Source organism: Eurytemora carolleeae, unplaced genomic scaffold (assembly GCF_000591075.1).
Source record: "Eurytemora carolleeae unplaced genomic scaffold, Eaff_2.0 scaffold25, whole genome shotgun sequence".
In the NCBI taxonomy this organism is placed as follows: domain Eukaryota; kingdom Metazoa; phylum Arthropoda; class Copepoda; order Calanoida; family Temoridae; genus Eurytemora; species Eurytemora carolleeae.
Window position 1 is genome coordinate 110705 of NW_019396037.1, and position 22832 is coordinate 133536.

The following is a 22832-nucleotide window of genomic DNA, read 5'->3' on the forward strand; positions in this document are numbered from 1 at the left end:
TTTTATATCAATTTCTCGAGACAGGAACATCAGATATAACTTTCATGGGTCGCGATCAAAAGCTAAAGTGATTAGCTTTCAGCCTATACCCCCTTTCATTTTTCCTTTACTGTCCCTTGAAGTAACCTTTAGAGAGTCCTCCTGCTCCTGCGAAAATATCAAGGGTACGTAGTGGCTTGAACGGTGTAGGTACAGGATCAGGAAATATTAAAGGAATCTTCTTCTTACTTGCCTCGCTCTCCGTCAACTCAGAAATCTTCCCTGTTCTAAAATACATGTAGGTTGTCTTCCTGTCCACTTTCGAGACGGGTACAACACTTGGGCAAATATCTGACTTGAGGATTGTGATTTTTTTGTTATGACTGGATAATCATTTTGTTGAGCAATTATGATTGAGATGTTACTGTTGTTATAGCATTGTCAAAATTATTCTGAAATTGGCGGCTCGGAAACATTTCTAAACCCCATGAAAATCTTTAATTAAATATCTAAATAGGAAATGAATAAGATTAAAGGGACAGTAAAGGAAAAATGAAAGGGGGTATAGGCTGAAAGCTAATCACTTTAGCTTTTAGGCCACATGATTAATTATATACAAAATGTACAAAATTGATAGGAGGGGGGGTCCAAAACTCATTCTCTAGGACGGACCCGAACGCTTTTTAGATCCTCCTCTCCCCCCCCCCTCTCATAATAACTTTGTACATGATCAAAAAATCGTTCGATAAGAAAAACCTAACGTACTCCATGAATCACGAAATTTAAAGGTCAGAAAATAAACAGGAACCGCCATATAAAGCTTTAGATATTTTTAAAAAACCTCTATGAACAATAACAGACGGTACATGTGACCTTAAAAAATTCAGTGAATACAATTATAGTCTCAGTATTACCATTCAAGTCAAATGAAGTTTAATTTAAACTTTGCTATCTTGTGTACGGGTTTATAATTTGGTATGGTAAAACCAGCTGTCCTTCTCAAGTTTGCAATCGCGTCGCCGATATATTTATCACAAAAAAATATTTATTGTAATAAAATTTCCCGTAATCGTAAAAAATGAGACTATAATGCAATATTTTTTTCTTGAATCTTGATATAGCGTCTACGGTCTATTCTAAAATATCTCTGCACACTTGATTGATTGATTGAGTGCAGGTCGTCTTTGTTGTGAAAATCCACAAAATGCGACGATCCAACACTAAATCAATTATATCTATTAAAATCAAAATAAAAGTTATGAAATTATAATTGAAGAAAATTAAAGTAAAGATTAGCTTTCTCTGGGATATCTTCGTTTTCAGATTGGTTGCTGTATTTCTGAACATGGCCTGTTCAAACCTACTATTTCTATATGAAATTGTATATATATGCATTTTCGTACAAATTTAAAACAGCTTTATATTAATTCTCGAGTCAGGAACTTCAGATACGCGTCTCAAGGGTCTCGATTAAAAGCTAAAGTGATTAGCTTTCAGCCTATACCCCCTTTCATTTTTCCTTTACTGTCCCTTTAAGTAAATTCATTTTAAGGAAAATACAAAAAGAGGCATTATATTATATATCATCTTTTAATATAAATGCATCGCACTCGCAGACAAATTTCCATTCCTTTGTAAAATATTTATATAATTATATATTCAGTCTGAAACCGATTAAAAGGGGCGGGATTAAATAAATTGTTGCATACCAAACAAACAGCTTTTTATAAAGGAATGCAGCTTTAAGTGTGGAAAATGTAGAAAAATAAAAAATCCTTCAACCCCCCCCCCCCCAAAAAATAAACAACTAATTATTGGAAGTTAACATTCAATAAATTAAACTGTGTAGCTTAAAAGTTATAAAACCTGTTGTTATATTTCGACATAACGAAGAACCGGTGTTGATCTCGGTAACTCCAGCTCTCCAGTTTCTCCTGGTCGCTGCCGTATACAACAATGGGTTGACAGGTAAAGATCAAGATCTTGCGGAGCTAAACATTTTTTAATACATTTTCAGTCTACATCTAGCTTTCAGAGGAGCAACAACTAGGTCTTGCTAGGGGCTTCTAATAGTATTCAGAGATTCAGGATGAGAGGGAGAGAACTAACTTTAACCAGGGGTGTATATCCCCCGTATACACCCCTGCACACAAATGGAACACAAAAGAATAAGAGTTTCAAATCTTCATTAAAGTTTCATCTTTAAATGATAAATAATTCCTCTAAAATTAAAAATATTTGAATATAATTATAAATTAGACCTTTTTTAGTACTATTTTTCCAGTGTAAATCTCGTTGTATTGCGGTTTCTTTATTATTGAGGATAGAAGTATTGTTTATATTAAATACGAATACTAATGAATTATGAAAGATACCTTTGACTTTTCAATCCAAATTTCTTCAGTCGAAACATAAAGTTCCGATATGGGTTTTCGCCTCGACTCTTCATGTGACATCTTTGTATTCTCAGGTCTATGGAAAATAATACAATCAAAAATTAAGTTATTATTGTTATTTTGCTGTGAATATGAGTGAATTTCCTTCAAAAATGTTCACTTTATATTTCATATTATTATTTTTGAGTTATTAGTCTTATCTAATTAATTACCATTAATCCAATCTAATTAAATCAGTCAACAACATAACAATAATTTTTACCTGTACAGAACACAGATTTGAATACGCTCTTTTCCTATTGCCCTTAAAAATAATAAATAGTAGATATGTGAACAATTTCATAATTTTATGAAAATAACATATTTCAATTCAAAAAATGAATGGCATTTGTTTTATTTGGGAATTTGAAAAATATAAAAATAAAATAATTGTTAATATATTTTTCTGTTCAATAGACTGATGCAGTTTAGCAGTTTACCTGACTTGAACAATGATTAAAGGATTGAAGGTGTTTTGCTTGCGCGGATATACAGATTTAGTTCGGTACACGACTGCAGGGAGTTCTACAGCATCACCGTAGAAATATTCCAAGCTAAAAAACACAAGAACCATTAAAACCTCAATTTTTAAAAAAAAGTAGGGGGTGGAGAATGCAGGGTCGCCATGAGCCCCGCTAAATGACCTCTGGAGCCCCTTGATACACAGAATGACCTTCATTTCCAGCGAAACCGTCTCCATGCCCCTCTCTATGTCTCCAAGCCTCCGCCTTTCTTTCTCCACGCCTCGCTTTTTAGTCTCCCAAAAAATATTTGGCTTTTAAATCCACAAATAATCTCAACGTGACCAAATAGTTTTTGATACATAATCAAGTTGTATTAAAAAGTCTATTTTAATTGTTATGATAACTTTTATTTTTGTTTTCTAAATTTTACAAATTCTTATACTTGTAATATTGCATTTTTATATTAAGATAGAGAAATTCTTTATTATTTTACAGGTGTATCATGTATGAATTAAAATCAGTCTATGATCACCAATTCACAAAACACATAACTTTTTGAATTTGTGCTTTGACCGTATGCTTTGTGTAAACTTTTGAGAAGAAAACAAGTCATGATCAATTGAATGAATTAATGTTTGAAATTTGTAGATTAAACGATTCTTTAAACTATTGTAGATTCTATTATGAAGATTTATAATTTGATTTTTGGTTGGTTCAGCCATAAAAGGTAAACAAAAAATAAAAACTGCAAGTGGAGATCAAAATGCAAGGAGCGAAACGACAGGATGGCATAAGCTTGGGTACGTATCAAGAGGCATGAAGGTGGTTCCACAGGGCTTGGAGGTCAATCTGCGTGTCAGGAGGCTCCGGAGGTCATTTTGCAGGGACTCATAGCGGCTCTACACCACCTCCTAAATGGAAATTAGGAGGCAGAAAAAAGTAAGAGCAATGCATTTTACATACAGATTAAAAAGACTGATTTCACAATTTCAATTCATTAAGTGGCATGTCCGATTCACAACAGTACCCTTAAAGCTTAGTCTGATCATGAATGATTCAAGTTTATCTATTTCAAACTCGTAAGAAATCATTTTCATATAATTTTCAATTGTAGTTACCCTAAAAATATCTTTTTCATATGAAGTTTTGTCTATCAAAGTAACAACCGCATTTATACTGCAGAAACAATATAAGGATAAAAATACAACATCTTCCACATTATTTATTAAATAAAGGTTAATGAGTAAAAATCATTAATGACGATTGTCCATTAAAGTCAATTTGAAAATTCCTGTTGATTTATCAAATAAATCTTACTTTAGCAGCTTCCTTGCTGTATCCTCGAGATAAATAAAGTCATTTATCTTAATGATCAGATCTCCTATCTCAAGATGAAGACCTCCTTGCCGCAGCGTAAGAAGATCTGGGAGACCAAGATCCGAAGCAGATTTACAATAACACGTGGGATTTATCTGAATAAAATGAACGTTGCAAATTGTTAGTTCATAAATGACATTTTAAAATCGATGAAAAGATCATATCTTGAGAGACTAGCAGAAAAACTGTTGACAATTCGTACCCTACAACCTCCGACGTGCATATAAAAGAAGTGTTCGTTTTCTTGAAAAATTATTCCACCCCTCCCTTCTCTCATAAGTTCTTCGGCTCATTTGGGAAACATTAATGATATTATTTAGAAATAGGTGATTTTTTTGGAAAATGTGTCTAGTTTTATATTTGTGTTACCCTTTTTCATCCAAAACTTATACCGCCCCCGCCCCGGATGTAATTCTTAAAAAATATACATCCCTTAAATGCAATTTACAGTCAACAAATTTAAAGGAGAGGCTGCCAAATGCGCATTTCATATATTTAAAAGTAAATGAAAATATAATAGTATAATTTGATATTATTATTATTAATTGTTAAATGCTAAACCTGCAAAAAATTTTAAAATCAGTTGGCTTAAAAAAAAGAAGATACCTCCTCGTTGTTAGGATATTCGAATCTGCCAAATACTGGATCATGAATATATCTCCAGTAAACTCCTTCTCTACTCAGCTTCAACCCATCCTTACTAGTTCTGCAAACATAAAAAGTACTTAAATTTTCAAATGGTTTCCCAATTTTATCTTATTTAATTGTGGAAATTTTGGAACAAAAAAGAGGCGCATTCTTTCTTTTTTGATAATTTTATTTTCTTAAATAAATGTAACCTCACCTCACTTGGTAACAAATAATTTGCCCATATACAATATTTCTATAATACCTGTGATGAACATCAACTATTTTGGTAATAAGATTCATTTCGAATACATCGCACATCTTGATCTTGAAGAGTTCCTTGGAGTTCCTGGTGTTCCCCAGGAGCGTATTGTCCCCCTCTAGAGCCTGGGTGTGCACCCAGATCTCCTTGTTTTTCTTGAATATATCGATGACCTGTCCTACAGCTGTAACCCCCTTCAGCACTAGAAAATAGTTGGGGTTATTTATTTCAAATAAGAGAAACGAAAATAAGAGATAAAAAATTATAATAAAATATTTTTTTTTGGCTCGATTGTCTATCTATTTGAGTCTATTAAACGTCAAAACTGATAAGCCGGCCACGCCCAATTTTCTGTGTTTTCGCACATGACCCCGAGGAATGTGCGTACATTTAATTTTGGAAATCCACCATTTGAAGCAAAAAAAAATCCACGAAATTGTTATTAAACATAACCAAACCAAAATATACTTTAAAAAGAAGTACGGCATAAAGTGCCATACGCACTGCTGCTGAAAATGGACCATCAGGTTTCAAGTCAAAACACCTAAACTTTATCTTTAAAATATGTAAATATACATACAGTCTACTGAGTTACCTCAATTTTCTGAAAATGGCACCTAGGGAATTTTCCGGAAATTCATTTTTAAGATAACTCAGAAATCAAGTGCATTTACAGGTCTAAAATCTAACGTAAATTTTGTTCAGATTTAAATATGCGTCTCCTGGTTTTAATTGCGATATTTTTTTTAACTGTTAATGGCAGGGTCCTCAAATTTTTGTAACTTTTCATGAACATAAGACATATTGTAGTAAAAAATCAAAGTTCTAAGTCAACTGCCTGACTGACTAGATACTGCCTGAAAAAGTCTTTTTGATGTGATTGTTAAGGATTTCACCCTTATTCAGTCATACTAAATAATAATAATAAACGATTTAAAAAATATCAAACAAAAAATTCCAGAACAAGCTTATTTAGACTTAAAAGTGGATTTACTCGAAATTCTCAAGGTGGCATTTCTTGAAAATTGAGATTATAATTCAGTAGACTCATATTAATATATTTCAAAGAAAAAATTGAGGTGTTTTAACTTGAAACCTGATGGTCCATTTTCCATTTTCAGCAGTTAAAAAATAAAAGGGAAGCTATATTTACCAAATTGTATAAAGGAACTAGGGTAGACTGTATACTTAAGATCTCCGTCTTCGTCTAATAGCTCCGCGAACTGATAGTAAACTTTGTCTGGAAAAAAATCTAATTTGAGAAAGAAGGAGAAAGAGAAGCACACACACGTATTGACCAACACTGAGTAATTATTTAGACTAGAATATACCCAGATTCATTTTGTAAATATTTAGACGGACTTTAAATTAGGATTGAAGTTGATATTACAGATTGGTCAAAATAATTACTGCACTTTTCAGATACTGCCTCCCCCCCCCCCCCCCCCCCCCCCCCCCCGGCAGACTTAGATGATAAAATAGGTTAAAATAGGCCAAAACAGAATAAACTGTAAACTATTATGTACCAAGTAAATTGATTGTTTTAATACAAATAAACTTACCATCCTTTACCATGAGGGATGGACCAGGTTTAACTGTCAAGCTACTGGTTTCATCGTCTTCAGAGCTGTCTACCGACCTAAAAACAATATATGCTGAAACCACTGCAGAGCTGTCTACCCGAACTAGAAACAATTACTTTTAGAACCAATGCAGAGCTGTCTACAAACCTAGAAAACAATATTTATTTAAACCACTACAGAGCTGTCTACTGACCTAGAAAACAATATAATTTTAAGCCCCTGCAGAGCTGTCTACCCGAACTAGAAAACAATTAATTTTAGAACCAATGCAGAGCTGTCTACTGACCTAGAAAACAATATATTTTTGAACCACTGCAGAGCTGTCTACTGACCTAGAAACCATGTATTTTTAAACCACTGCAGAGCTGTCTACCGACCAAGAAACTATTCATTTTTAAACCACGTAGAGCTGTCTACCGACCTAGAAAACAATATATTTTCAAACCACTGCAGAGCTGTCTACCGACCTAGAAAGTAGAAACTATTAATTATTGAACCACTGCAGAGCTGTATACCGACCTAGAAACAATGTATTTTTAAACCACTGCAGAGATGTTTAGTGTTTAGCGACCTAGAAAAAATTTACTTTTTAAACAGGTTTTGTTGATTTGATTCGTTATGCATCAAGCAGTTGTCCGTGTATTGTGCCATAGAGCAGCCTTCAGGACTAAATTAATTCCTCTTAGATATCGCTTGGTGGTCGTTCACTATGGTGATAACCTGAGTAGAGGAAGTAAGTACTTATCCATCAAATTCAAAAGTCATCACGGTGGTTGTCGAAATCAAGCACTGTAGATTAATAGTACTACTTCATACAAAATTTTTATCTCAGAATAAAAAACTAATGTTCTAGAAATATTCTACATTAATAACAAAAACTCAGTAACTGGAAGACGACCATTACCTGAATTTATGAGTTTATAAAAGACACATAAATTGAGCAATGTGCAAACTGGCACACACCATTTACTTTATAATTGATGTTTAAACTACTAGTAAAACTATTTGCTTTGTAACAACATCGTATACACGTCAAAAATTGCTTTAATGTCGTCTTCCTATTCCGTAGATTTTAGGGTTCTCACTGTCTAAAATCGAATTTCTTTTATTTAACGATTATTTCATGGGTGTAAGTATTCCAGAATCCCTTCTCACCCCCCTAACCCTGAGTTTGAGTAATAATTTTCAATTCCCGAGATAATTACACTTCACAAAATTCTTTCCTTTCGACCAAACATGCGGGAAAAAACTGACCTTCTTCTTGCTACCTCCCCGGGTTCTGGATTAATGAGGATCTCCTCTTTGAAGATATCTTCAAACAGCCTCGACACTAGATACATCATAATTCAAGTTTTAATATTGTGAAGCGGTTTACTAAAAATACATGGACATTGGACAGTCGCCTCAATTTCAAGCAAACCTTCACTTACATTTTTTTTCATAATAATGCCTTTTACCTTTATCCGTGCAACAATGAGGAAATTGAGTAAGATATCGTAGTGTTTTATCTGTTAAAGTCAATTTTCAGGGAGAAAAACAAGGTAATTTTTATAATTTTGCTTAGACGATGGTTTGAATATATCAACTTGCATTTTAACTTATTATTAAGGGTTTACCTAGTTTAGTAGCAAACAAGGGCTGATGTTCTTCTTTAACCGGCTCCTTCGTTATCCTGCCTTTCGTCCTTTCTCCAGATTCAACCTTCTTACCACTAAATACAATATTCCATACAACAAGACTTTAAATTCTCCTTAAAAGTACTTTTATAATTTATTTCCAGTAGGCATGTATCCTTTCAGGTAAAGTTCACAACTTCACAGTAAAAGCAGATTTTTAAAAAATACCTAAAGTTAATTCCAATCGATTTGAGATCAAATATTGGTCTCAACATATTCATACCAGAGCCCGCGATTTGAAAGCTTCGGCCCGAGCCGTAATTCCTTAAACCCGACTCTAAAACCCAATCTTCGACCCAACTCTAACAACAGCTTGTGTCACGTGATTGACAGCTGAAAGATCTTCGGCTCGACTTAAGGAGTTAGGCCCAATGAAAATAAAACCGACCTTGGTTGGTTTTAGAGGAGAATAATGCTCAATTTTGGGTCTTGTTCTAATAAAAACCCGGAATGCGCCAATTCTTACCATGAAAATCCGACAAATAGAATATTAAACCGGTTTTTTGAATTCAACTCTGTGGAAAATAAGATGCAGCTTGAATCCGAAAGCTCAAGCCGTAAATAAGGTCCAACGACATAGACCCGAGCCGTATTTCCCCGAATTTTTTAAATCGCGGGCTCAGGTAAAGAGAGAAGGATTGCGAATTAGAAAACAAAAAATAGAATGTTTTTGGGGGAAAATATCCAATCCTGCGTAAGGCCAAAAATATATAAATAATCTACTTCAAATCTTGATATCCTGCCTACTCAAGGATATGTAAAGCAGCTGGGATATCAGTAAGTATATATATCTACATGAAATCTTGATATCCTGCCTGCTCAAGGATATGTCTAGCTGCTAGGATATCAGTAAAGTAGATATCATCTACCTGAAATCTTGATATACTGCCTACTCAAGGATATGTCTAGCTGCTGGGATATCATTAAAGGATATATTATCTACCTGAAATCCTAATATCCTGTCTATTCAAGAATATGTTTAGCTTCAGGGATATCAATGAAGGATATATTATATACCTGAAATCTTGATATCCTGTCTATTCAAGAATATGTTTAGCTTCAGGGATATCAAAGAAGGATATATTATCTACCTGAAATCTTGATATCCTGCCTGTTCAAGGATATGTCTAGCTGCTGGGATATCAGTAAATGAAAGATTATCATCATCATCCACCTCTGAACATAAATATGTTAATCCTAATACCAGGTTACTGTCCAGTATCCTACAAAGGAAGGTCCACCTTGATTCAGAGATGTAAAATTTTATTTATGATTTTTGATGAATTTGGGTTAAGAAAAAAAAGTTGGACATGAAAAGGCAAGATAATTAATCTTTTAATACTTTTCCCAAAATATTCATTGATTTCCTCCCTAAAAAGTCCGAAAAGATGATTTTCAAAGAGAGAGGGGATAATTTTCAAAGAAAATATACACCCATTGCTAGATTTTACTTTTTCTACACGTCTTACCCAAAATGGAAACAACATCTTTCTTCACCGTTTTTATAAAATTGCATTGTAAAAATCGTTTGTATTACAATATAGTTAAGATTGTCACAATAACAAATCCAAAAATAATTTTTTTTAATTTTAGCCAGATTTATGTCTGCCTTATTCATCAACAGGCATTGAAAATATTTGTCAGAGGGAAAATCTGAGGAGATGGGAAAATGATATTAATCCCTCAGCTAATCTTAAAAAGTTATTATACTTGGCATTAACCTGCGTTATGATAGGAGACGAGATGATCTGCAACCAGAGAAGCATAGTTAGTAAAATCATCCACGCTGTAAACAGGGTCTAAATAACAAAAATTGTAGAAGAAAAAAATATTAATAGTCATAAAAAAACCTGTATACATAAAAATCGTGTGCATAAAACTTTTTGATTATCAAACAGTGATACACATAACAGTTCCAGTTAATTTGTTAAAAAATGGCCGTTTTTATCCGAATTAACGTAAACACTCTGTTAATGAAAAAAACACAAACCTTCAAAAACTTCTATTTTTAAAAATCACTTTATACCATGTAATCTTAAAATTATTGTTACCGATCTTGATTTCCGTTTGATCAAAAAAATGTCAATAGTTTTTGTTAGAAATGACCTCTGTAATTAAGAATGTTTACCGATCTTGGATCCCTCCCAGTCTGTAAGCTCGGCAATCTCCTCAACCAACTCCTCAAACTCAAGCTGATTCTCATCATTGAAAGCAGATTCAATTCTAAACATAGGGAATTAGAATTAATCCGATTCTTCTCCCCACATGACCACGTAGAAGTTCCCATGCTAGGCAGATTCAATTCTAAATATCGGGAATTAGATTTAATTTTATTCCTCTTCCCCTCATAACCGCGTAGAGGGTCCCATGCTAAGCAGATTCAATTCTAAATATCGAGAATTAGATTTAATCTTATTCCTCTTCCCCTCATGATTTTTACAGGAAAGAAATTCTAAAATAAGTTTACTATATCTTTATCTCTATTCATAAAACACCATTGATGTTTAATAAACCTGAGACCGAAAAAGGATTTAAGCCATCGTTTAAATTTAAGCTGCGGCTCAAATATGGTTGGTTCCACTTAAATTTGTATTAAATTTTTCAAGATTTAAGCCGGCGGTCATTAAAACCGGTTTTGGGGGATTTGAGACATGGCTTAAATTCATTAAATTCGAACACTGAATTATTTACTATATACAAAAACTTACTTTTTTATGATGATATGGCCGAAAAGAGCTTCACGTCTATACTCTGAAAAATATTTTTTTCCCATTTGTTATTAATTATAATTCTTAAATATTTTATAATACATTGTTAACCTTGCAAGAACATTCTTTTAAAGTTATCTAAAATTACTGAACTTAAGTTATAACCCAGAAACAATTGAAGGCTTTTCTTGAATAAAAGGTGGTCATTTTTAGTACGTACAACTTACAACTTCTACGGTGATAACCAGAAAACTATGAAATAGGAAGACGACTTTATAACAATGCTTAAGTATATTTGAGGTTGTTACAACGCAATTAGTCTTAAACTTAAAACTTAAAAATCACTAATTAAATGAAAGGGGTCCGTTTTCACAGCTAAATTGCATTGTCCTATGCTCATTAAACTATTTTAAGTCATAACGCGAGTCAAAAAGTCGTCTTCCTATTCTTATATATGAGTACCTGAATAGATGGCTGTGTATACGGAGCTGGGATTTTTCAAGGAATAGAGAACCTTCTCATCTCCAACCTGGGTCTCCAGGATAATCTGGAACCCCAGACTAAACACAATTATTTAAAAATAAAATTAGAAAAACATTGTAACAACAGGGGTATACAGCGAGAACCATAAAACTGTGGAATAGTTAATGGAAAATGAAGCAATTTTATGTGAATTTGATTTTGTTACCAATAGATTGAAAATCAACTTATTTTGTAAAATGGGTCGTGTACCACTGCACAATTGCTGTTTTTCATGTTCATTTACTATATCACATCATAATTTTAGTCAACAGTCATCTTCCTTGTACGCATTTTTTTGCGTCCTACTGTACATTTTTTAGGCGGGACAGGATTTTAAATCTTACAACTTGAAAACCGGGACTTTATTTTATCAATTGGGGCGATAAAATCCTCTCCTTTAACTGAAATGTTTGTTGAACTGTTTTTATGGAAGAAAATTATTGAAATCAACCAAATCGGTCGTTTTCATCGTTCACTTTTCCCATTATTTAATGTTTTTACATTTTTACATCGACTTTACCACGTATAATAATTGATATTAGATATATTATATTAAGAATATTTTAGTTAGACACGTAAATAACGTTTAATAAATACTAGCTAAAGGGCCGGCGTTGCCCGTGAAATTTTTTTTTAGCCTATAACACCCCCCGGCCACCCCTGAGTGTCCACAAAAAAAATTCAGCCCAATCGGTCCACCCGTTTGGCCGGCTATAGGCAACATATATATATACGAATGCCTTGTTTTATAATATAGGAAAAAAACAATCTTGATCAAACTGACCTATGGTTTATATAGTGAGCATAGATCTTATTCGACATAGTCATAACTCCCTCCGACTCGTAATCTAAACACATTTTAAGAAAATATTAGGTAAAATAATTTGTAAAACATTCATAACTAGACTTTAAGGAAGCGTCGAGCCTAAGGGTGATTGATTTGTGACTTTTTTTAATATCGGAGAAATCACCATAAGGCCTCAAAAAGTATTATTAAAATTTCACGAGACACATCATTTTCTTCAAAATACGCTAAATTTAGATTCGAAAACTATTTTAGAAAATATAAAGAACCCGTAACAAGTAAGACATTTTGTAATATCTCTATAAATATTAATAGCAGCCGGTTGTATTTTTGAATGTAGACTCATATAGTTGCCTAGGAGCAGGAAATGAAGTCCGATTGTCAAAATCTCTTTCCGGAGACTTGGAACCTCTGAAAAGTGACCTTCGTCGGCTCCGATTTTATATCTCCGGCCTCGTTGGACATAATTAGCCCAATTTTTTAATATATATTTCCAATAACCCGTAGAATACGCTAAAAAAAAGAACAAAAATTCCTTAAGTTTTTGATGTCAAAACAGGGTGTCAAAAATTGCCTTTTTTGATTTTTTTTTGAAATGCAAAAAGTGACAAGTTCTGATCAAAAATATAAAAGCCAAAGAAAAGAGAAAATATTAATTAAATTATTATCTAAAACATTCTTAAGGTTAAATATTTCTCTTTCGGGACACATGGTTTTAGTAATTTTTTATTTACCCATAATTAAGTTAATTTAATTTAAATTATTGTAATTTTTAACAAGTAAAAAAAGTTTATCAGGGAGGCCTAATTTATAAACGTTTTACTAGTGGCCCTGATTCCAGCCTCCTGACACCAACAACTCTAACTAAACATAAAAGTCAGGTTGACCCCAACGAACATTAAAATGAACTGGACTTTTAATCACTTAGGGTTTAGCCCTGTTGACACCCTGTTTTGGCATAAAAAACTTGAGGAATTTTTTCTCTGTTTTTTAGTTTATTCTGGGGGTCATTGGGAGTATATATTAAAAAAATTGGGCTGTTTATTTCCAACAAGGCCGGAGATAAAAAATCGGAGCCGACGGAGGTCACTTTTCAGAGGTTCCAAGTCTCCGGAAAGAGATATCGACAATCTGACTTTATCTCCTGCTCCTAGGCAATAATATAGTTTTAAATTTAAATTATAACCAGCCACCATCTAAATTAGGGAGGAAAATGCCAAAAAAAAAATTTTATTTGTAAAAAAAAAAATAACACCTCGTAGCCCCCCCCCAAAAAATAATTTAAAAAATTTTTTTTTCATCAATGTGTTAGATAATAATTTAAATAATATTTTCTCTTTTCTTTGGCTCCTATATTTTTGATCAGAACTTGTCACTTTTTGCATTTCAAAAAAATCAAAAAAAGGCAATTTTGGACACCCTGTTTTGACATCAAAAACTTAAGGAATTTTTTTCTTATTTTTTTTAGCGTATTCTAGGGGAAATTTGGCTATTTATGTCCAACGAGGCCGGAGATAAAAAAATCGGAGCCGACGGAGGTCACTTTTCAGAGGTTCCAAGTCTCCGGAAAGAGATTTTGACAATCGGACTTCATTTCCTGCTCTTAGGCAACTATATGAGTCTACATTCAAAAATACAACCGGCTGCTATTAATATTTATATAGATATTACAAAATGTCTTACTTGTTACGGGTTCTTTATATTTTATATTAAGTGATTAACATCGGAATACTTGATAGATTAGAAAAACCATATCAGTTTATTGGATGTCAAGTAGGGCAAACATAAGAACTAAAAATGGCGCATACGTTTTTCCTCACACTAAATATCATTAATAATTTCTCAGTGTCACGAAGGCTAAAAATGCCAGTAATTTTCACATAGAATATTCAATAATTTGGCTATTTTCAAAAAATGTTAGTAAATAAAAAGTGTATCAAAGACTAACAAAGATGATATCAACCAATTTTTAATAAATAAATAAAAAAATCTTAAATAAGTAAAAACATGGGGTGTTTATTTTTAGTATTTCATTTGATGAATTGAGGGGGGTAAGTGAAACATCGGACACCAACAGACAAGTTTTTTTTCTTACTTTAAAAAAAAACTTTTCCTTAAAAATTCTAAATTTCTCAATAAATCCTTTTATTTTCCCCAAATAAGCAACAACAAAAAACTTCAGGAGAAAATGATTTTCAAATGGGGAGAAAGAATTTTCAAGAAAAATAATCGTAATTAAGAATTGGTGTACAGTGTACACTGTACCTCCTACTTTAGATACTTCTCCAGTAAAAAAGAATTTTCCCTTCATTTGTCTGAGAGACTCCAGGGAGAGACAAACAAGATGATGATTACTATTCAAAGGATAATTAGAGCTTATTTTATACAAGATTGAGTTACATTTCGGATCCATATTTTTAAGGATCTGGTTCAGAGACAATTCTTGTACGCTGATATCCACAAGAATAATTTAACACTTTTTGTATTTTGTTTTAATTACCCGATTATAAAAACTATTGTGGATTTAGATTAAGAAAAATTGTTTAAGCTACAATTCCTGTCGTATATAGTGAAGTTATTGAGAAGAAAATGCTGTTCTTCCAAGTCAGGGATAGTCAGGTCAGGGTTCTAAACAAAACATATAATAAGCACTAAGCAGGGGTATATATTTTCTTGGAAAGAAATCCCCCCTCTCCCCGGTCTCCAAAATCATTGCTTTAGAGAATAAAAATGACATATTTCATACCTGGAACAAACTATAAAAATAAATTTTATAATTTTTAAATTTAGTTCTAAAACTTTACTTAAATCTCCAATTTTTTAAATAAAGTGGCCTTTCCAGGTATTCAAAACAGAAGTATTTTGATGAATTTTACATATCATGGTTTATGGATCACGCGAAGTCTATATAAAGTTGTAAATCATTACAATAAAAATAAGAGAAAAATTTCGACAAAATAACTGATATTGTCTTTTTTGTTTTTGTTTTAGTTAAAATTTTCCACTTCTTTTGATATTCTCGATTACTATTTAAATTTTAAATTTCTTCTAATTAATTTAATTTCTTTAAGTTACTTTTGAACCGTTGCAGGCTCGAAAAGGGCGAAATTTTTTTAACAACCTGCTTGAGTAATTATATTTTTTAAATGCGTATTCATTAACACACCTTTAAGTTTTTAGCCTCAGTAGAGGCTGAGTCTGGTGGAAAATAATCGAGTATGTTATTAAAGTTCTGGCCGCAAACTCGACACTTCGATCCAGTATTCTTCTTTGGTGTCGAGGTCCCGTCTTCTGAACATATTTTTATTCAACAACAGCTCGAATTATTTTTGGATTTATCCTTTTATTGAAGCTTAATTGCAAGTTTTGAATGAGTATCGATATTTTTCAAAAAAACCCTCCCCCCCTTAATGATTTTTGATGGTGAAAAAAAATAAAAACTTGACATTAAAAGAAGACTTTTTTCCATCTGTTTAAAACTTATACCCCAAAATTCATTATATTTTCCCCAATTCTGTGAAAAACTCAAAATATATATATTCGGAGGGAAAAGGAATTTAAAATAGATAGGGGGGAAGCAAAATGATTTTTCGAGAAAATATACACCCCTGAACGGTGTTGAAAGTGTACTGCAATTACTGGGAGGTAAGTAAACCTCAGTGCTGCTAGGGCACAGCCTTGTTCATATTCCATGCAGAAACTACAGTTGACATATTTGTATAAACATGGAGACTTCTTCCTTGATGGCGAAGAACTCATATGGGGTAATTTTGACTAGTTAGTTGTTATTTTCCCATTCAACGCCAACCTTTTTACATGTTTTCAGGAAAGTATATATATATATATACCCCTAGAATAAGGTGGACCATAATACATCCCTTCAACCAGAAACGAAAACTAATTACTCTCAATGTTTGCTTGATCTGTTACCTGGCCTAGTTTTTTTAAATGTCTCAGAATAGTCGACATGTTTTCGAGATCTTTTCTGTCCAGTTTTCAGGACCGGTTCAGAGTCAGAGGAACTAAATAAAAAATGTGAAAATTTCCTGATATTTTCTTGGGGGGGGGGGGGCGATCGTCTCATCCCCCCTCCCTGGCGGGGGGGATGTCTTACAAGCCCCCATCTCTAATATCAAGAGATTTCCCTTCCAATGTTTCCTGATCATTTTTTTTCTCATGCTTCTGGTTTCTTGTTTCTACACTTTGAAGCCTCTCCAAATAGTTTTTTTGACATCGAGTTGTGGAGCAGGTAGGAGAGAAGGAGGTTTGAAGGAGGAAAGGTATTTTATTCAATATTCTTGTGAAACAATAAATTAATAAGGAAATGAACAGTTTTCCTTCTATAAAAAGTAATAGATCTTAAAAATAAAATAGATTATGTAAGTTTAGTTCAGACGTATGGGTGGGGTTGTAGTAGGGTTAGAAGTAAAATCATGATTTGAAGTCAATTAAAAATCGTAAAATCACGCTGCGAGATAAAACTTCAATGAAATTTTGTTCCGATAAGTTTTAGCGAGAGATAAAAACTTACCTCTCTGAGTCTAAACTAGCAGAGTAAAGACTACTGCTAGTTGTTGTAGTTGTAGCAGTTTTTTCACCAATCTCAGAATCATCGTCGTCGGATAGATCGATACACTCTACATCAGAGTCTATCAACGTTGGATTGATATACTCCTTCTTGACTACACAACTCTGAACAATCATGGGTAAAAACAATTAAACAGTTTAAGTCTTTATAGTATGCCTGGCAACTCAACATATTATTCATGTATTGGATAAAAACACTAAGAAATCAAAATATTAAGTGTTAAGTTGGAAGAAAAGGTAATAATATTAGCAAAAAAGAAACCCAAGATATAAGAAAGTTATGAGATTAAAGACGAATGGACGAAGTCAATGGAAATTAAGTCCGTGTTTGTTCAGCTTTGAAGCCTGAAGTTATTTATTAAATTATATTGAAAAATTGCTTTTTTAAAAACCATTTACCTATAAATATTTTGCCCTTCTTGAATAATAAGGTGGGTAATTTTCTAGAGACGGATTTATGGTCCCCAGACCCCCCCCCCCTTTGTTAAAAATGTTCATTTTTAAAGAGTGACTTGTAGTCTGAGATCCCGGCCCCTAGTACGTCTTAGCCGCAGCGCTCGGTCCATAAATAGCCTTAATTCCTAACCTAACCCTGGAATTATACAAAATATTTCACAAACTTTTTGTTGAAGGGTCTTAAAATATATCTCTAGGATTGAACCACAAATTTAAATGATACGTTTAAAAAGAATCTATATATATAAAGTAGTAATCTCTGTTTGTCCGATCATAACTCAGAAACCCCTTAACCGATTTGCCTCAAACTTTGACCAAAGAACTCGGAAGATTGCGGGGGTCCGTTCTATTAAACCATTTTTGGAATCTCCTACTATCAATTTTGACCACTTTTTTCAGCTACATAAATTTCTGGGCCGAGCGTGCGGCTAGGGGGCCAAGCGCCGCGGCCAGGACAGTCAAGGGAGCAGGGCGCTGCTGCCACATGATCAATTATTTTCATGTGTTACATACGAGATCCATGAACAAAATTGATAGGAGGGGGCCGGGAGGGGGTCCAAAAAATTTTCTCTGGGAAATAACCGATTGCAGGAAAGTTCTTAGGTTGGTTCAAAACCGTCCTAGAGAACTACTTTTGGCCCCCCCCCCCCCCCGTAATTCCCCCCTCTATCAATTTTGTACATGACCACTTAATTATCATTTTATAGCAAAATTATTATTATTGATTTATTATTTTAGGTTAGGTTCAGACAATTTCTGGGCCGAGGGCTGCGGCTAGGACTTGCAAGGGGGCCGAGCGCCACGGCTAGGACAGGCTAGGGGGCCGGGCTTTGCGGCCACATAATCAATCATATCCGTGTACAAAATTGATAGGAGAGGGGAGGGCCCGGGGGGAGGGGTCTAGAAATAGTTCTCTGGAAAAATACCAAAAAAGCTGGGCTCCCAAGCTAGTACTGTTCAAAAAGTTTAACTGAGCGGTAAAACATAAAAAATTACCTCTAAGGAGGATCCGTCATCATCGCTTGGATTAGAATCCTCCATTCTAGCCTCTAGGTATGGAAAAGACAGAAATCTTTAAATCTGAAATGGAGTGTCAAGTTGTCAACATACGGATTAGTGCATAGTAAAGTTTCTGTCCTAGACCCTTTGTTGCTGCATGTTTTCTCTTAATTTAACATTTTTCGCTTCGTTTCTGAGATTGTGAGGTACTTCGCGAAAAATGAAGAATTAGTGTACAAGCATGTCTTTATGCGACCAGGGACTCAAGCATGTCCGAGTTTGCCAAGAACGATTATAACTAAGAACAACTGACAACACTTTCCGTACATCCAGAGAGAGAGGTGCTCCTAAAACCGATGAGACTGCGTGCTGAACAGGCTGCACACCAAACAAATAAACGATAGTCCAGTCTGGAGTTAGAAGCACCCCTCTCTGCGAAGTACTTACCCTTGACCGCTTGTGATCGATACTCACTCAGCTTAATAACTTACTTTTCGTGAAATTTAATTTTTAACAAACAAAATAAAAAATTTAAGCCCCTAGGACGTGATCAACGTTTATTTCCATATGCATCAATAGGCGAGCATCCTAAATATACATTTCGCGGTTCGCCATGCCTTTCCACCGAAATCATCATTTTTCGCTTCGTTTTTGAGATTGTGAGGTACTTCGCGAAAAATGAAGAATTCGGTGTACAAGCATGTCTTTTGGCGACCCGGGACTCAAGCACTCAAAAATCTGCAATAAAAATATTCTTTTGATCTCGTAATCTGGAGTAACATTTCTTTGATCACATAATCTGGAGTAAACATTTTTTAAATCTCATAATCTGGAGGAAATATATCTTTAACCCCATACTACAGGTTTATAGGATTCAAGAATATGTTAACTACAGGTTTATAGGATTCAAGAATATGTTTACTACAGGTTTATAGGATTCAAGAATATGTTCACTACAGGTTTAGTCGCATTTCGCCATGCCTTTCCACCGAAATCATCACACATTCACTAAACGCTCGTTTGCCGCGTCAGTATATATTCGAGAACGCAACAAAATATCTCGTCTTCGCTACACTCTACAAGGAGGTTACGATGGCGTATTTCGCGGCCTACGCCAAATCCGCTATACTACACATCCGACCTACAGAGCGTCCCATATCATATTAGATTATCTCCAATCTCCAATCGTAATTTAGACCCGTTCTCGGTCTAATATGATGTGGGACACCCTGTACTAAAACGTGGTTTTACAGCTGCTATATGGACTGTGACCGCGGCGCCCGGCCCCCTTTAGCCATGTCCTAGCAGCGGCGCTTGGCCCTCTTGTAGCTGCACCTTATAGCCATAGCGCTTTGCCCAGAAATCTTAATCCAACCTAACCCTCAAATAATCTAAAAATAAACAGCTGGCGTAGGTCCGATAATGCAGTAGGACGGAAAGTTAGTAGGTCAGAAGTTAGGTGGGGGGGTCGATGTTGCGTATAGACAATGTACAGGGTGTCCCAAAAAACATGGGAATTCAGTGACGAATTCGATATCGTCTTTGTTATGAATTAGCATTGTGTTACCTAATTTTAAAAGCCATATATTATTATGTCTGCTAGAGTTTATTTTATGAAAAGGATAAAAGACTGTAAATATGTGTCTATAATGTCTCCGCAAGATGAACTGCAGTGAATACGGACAAGTTTACTCTGTTTGTATACTGCAATTTTCTTGTTTTACTAAGTACAACCTATAATTGCAGTCAAAACATAATTACAAACAAAATGTGAACATACAGGGTGTCCCACATCATATTAGACCGTCAACGGGTCTAAATTGCGATTTTCGGGACTAATAAGAAAATTTAATTCGAATAAATCAAGTTGAAAAATAACATAAGGCTTATATAAGAATTTTCTTGCAGAAAATGATAAGTTCTTCGAGTATTAAGGGTTTATTTTGGTTGGAGATAATCTAATATGATATGGGACGCTCTGTAGCAGACGAAACTCTTACAGATTACAGCTTTCTCAGTAGGTATCAGTATACTAAATCAAAGAATTAGTTAAAAAGACAATATCGAATTCGTCACTGAATTCCCATGTTTTTTGGGACACCCTGTAACATTACCGGAGGTTTAGTAATTTATAACATGGTTTGGTTCCTCTAGCGTATAAGTAAACTGCTGTCCGAACAATCTGAAAGTTTATGATTAAATGTCAATGGTAGAAATGAAGTATCCGTGGACGATTGGGGTTGGGGGAGGGGGAAGGGGAAGGGATAACCGTGCCACTTGCAGCTACAACATATCCGCGTTGACCAACACGCGGATTAATACTGGCAATGAGTTGACCGCGCAATTCCCACCTACACCCCCCCCCCCTCCCACTCCCCCTCACCTTCCTCAGCCTTTTTTTCTGCAAGGGGAGTGTTCGCCAAACACCGTGAGGGTGAGCCTTAAGAATGATAGTAAAGGGTGAACCCGAAGAGCATGGTACAGCTTGTGAACCCGAAGAATCAGTATGTGGTACAGGGAGAACCAGGAGAATGAGTATGAAGAGGAAGTCTGAAGAATTTGAATGGTACAGGGTGAACTTTAGTAAATAAGTATGGTATCCGAACGAACCTGAATAAATTGTGTAGTGTAAAGGGTGAACCTGAAGAAAGTGCAGTGTACAAGGGAACCAGGAGAATGAGTATGGTACAGGGTAAACCTGAAAAAGTGCAGTTTACAAGGGAACCAGGAGAATGAGTATGGTACAGGGTGAACCTAAATAAAGTGTTAATTGTACAAGGGAACCTGGAGAATATGTATGGTACAGGGTGAACCTAAATAAAGTGTTAATTGTACAAGGGAACCTGGAGAATAAGTTTGGTACAGTGTGAACCTTAAGAAAGTGTATTGTACAAGGGAACCTGGAGAATGAGTATGGTACAGGGTGAACCTAATGAAAGTGTATTGTACAAGGAAACCTGGAGAATGAATATGGTACAAACCAAAAAAAAAAAGATAAAGTTTAATGCAGTCAAACTGTCGGAAGGCAGTTTTGTTGTAGCTTAATATCTAGTGGCCCTGTATTCTGGTATTCTGAGACACCCTGTTATTGATTGAGTTTGCAGATTGGCGTATTTCTTAATGAATGCAATGACCCGAGCTAACTTAACCCTTTCATATGTAATCAACTTTCTCTTTGAATATTTTTTTCCTTCTTCATGCAATTTACTTCACAAATATTTTTTTTCTCTATAACAGAATCAAAAACTAATTCTTTCTTTTATTCCGTACAGAAACTGTATATTCCGTACAGAAACTGTATATTCCGTACAGAAACTGTAACAAATATCTCTTTCCTGTAGCCTAGTAAGCTCTGGTGCGGTTGTTGTATTATGATTTTTAAATATTTTTAATTTGAGCTTAATTTATCGCTATTTAAAAAAATGTTTGACTTCATTCAATTAGATCCATACATTGCCATTCTTCTTAAACATTGAAATTAAACCCCCTTTNCCCCCTCCTGTTTCTCCACATCTTCGGCAGAGAAACTAAGCTCCCTTCCCTCCTCTCTAGTAATACTCATTACATATGCAACAGTGCAACACCACCATCCCCCCGTATTTATATTTTCTCTTTTCTACTTTCTATTTCCTTATCTTTCTTTGAGAGTTATTTGTTCATTTTACTACTTTTCTATATTTACACATATTATACCTTTGATCGGTCTTCACAAAGATGGTTTCTACAAGGATGGTTTCTACAAGAATGGTTTTAAAAGGATGTTGCTACAAGGATGGTTTCTACAAGAACAGACTAACAGTTTCTACAGGGATGGTTTCTACAAGGATGGTTTCTACAAGGATGGTTTCTACAAGAATGGTTTTAAGAGGAATGTTTCTACAAAGATGGTTCCTACAAGGATGATTTCTACAAGGATGATTTCTACATGGATGGTTTCCACAAGGATGGTTTCTACAACGATGGTTTCAACTAGGTTTTTTTAATACAGGGATGGTGTCTACAAATATGGTTCCTACAAGGATGGTTTCTACAAGGAATGGTTTCTACAAGGATGGTTTCTAAAAGAATGATTTCCACAAGAACAGTTTCTACAAGGATAGTTTCTACGAGGATGGTTTATACAAAGATAGTTTCTACAAGGATTGTTTCTACAAGGATGGTTTCCACAAGGATGGTTTCTACTATGATGGTTTCTACAGGAATGGTTTCTACAAGTATGGTTTCTACTAGGATGGTTTCTACAAGGATGGTTTCTACAAGGATTGTTTCTACAAGGATGGTTTCTACAAGGATGGTTTCTACAAGGATGGTTTTCACAAGGATGGTTTCTACTAGGATGGTTTCCACTGAGA

At 34.5% G+C, this 22832-nt stretch overlaps 1 protein-coding gene across 1 annotated transcript; it reads right to left on the minus strand.

Annotated features, from left to right (window-relative positions):
- Window positions 1-91: 91 nt before the first annotated feature.
- Window positions 92-18582, minus strand: LOC111699390 (DNA (cytosine-5)-methyltransferase 1). Its single transcript, XM_023470066.1, has 24 exons — window positions 18478-18582; window positions 16970-17130; window positions 16369-16460; window positions 15605-15729; window positions 14996-15066; window positions 14704-14792; window positions 12418-12481; window positions 11574-11671; window positions 11112-11154; window positions 10532-10626; window positions 10125-10202; window positions 9495-9579; window positions 8344-8438; window positions 7982-8057; window positions 6707-6783; window positions 6298-6384; window positions 5148-5346; window positions 4862-4961; window positions 4196-4350; window positions 2855-2968; window positions 2638-2679; window positions 2355-2451; window positions 1846-1970; window positions 92-266 (listed from the first exon to the last, which is right to left on the minus strand). Exons 1-24 carry the CDS (start codon window positions 18520-18522, stop codon window positions 107-109), a joined length of 2373 nt encoding a protein of 790 aa, XP_023325834.1. The 5' UTR covers window positions 18523-18582; the 3' UTR covers window positions 92-106.
- Window positions 18583-22832: the final 4250 nt, after the last annotated feature.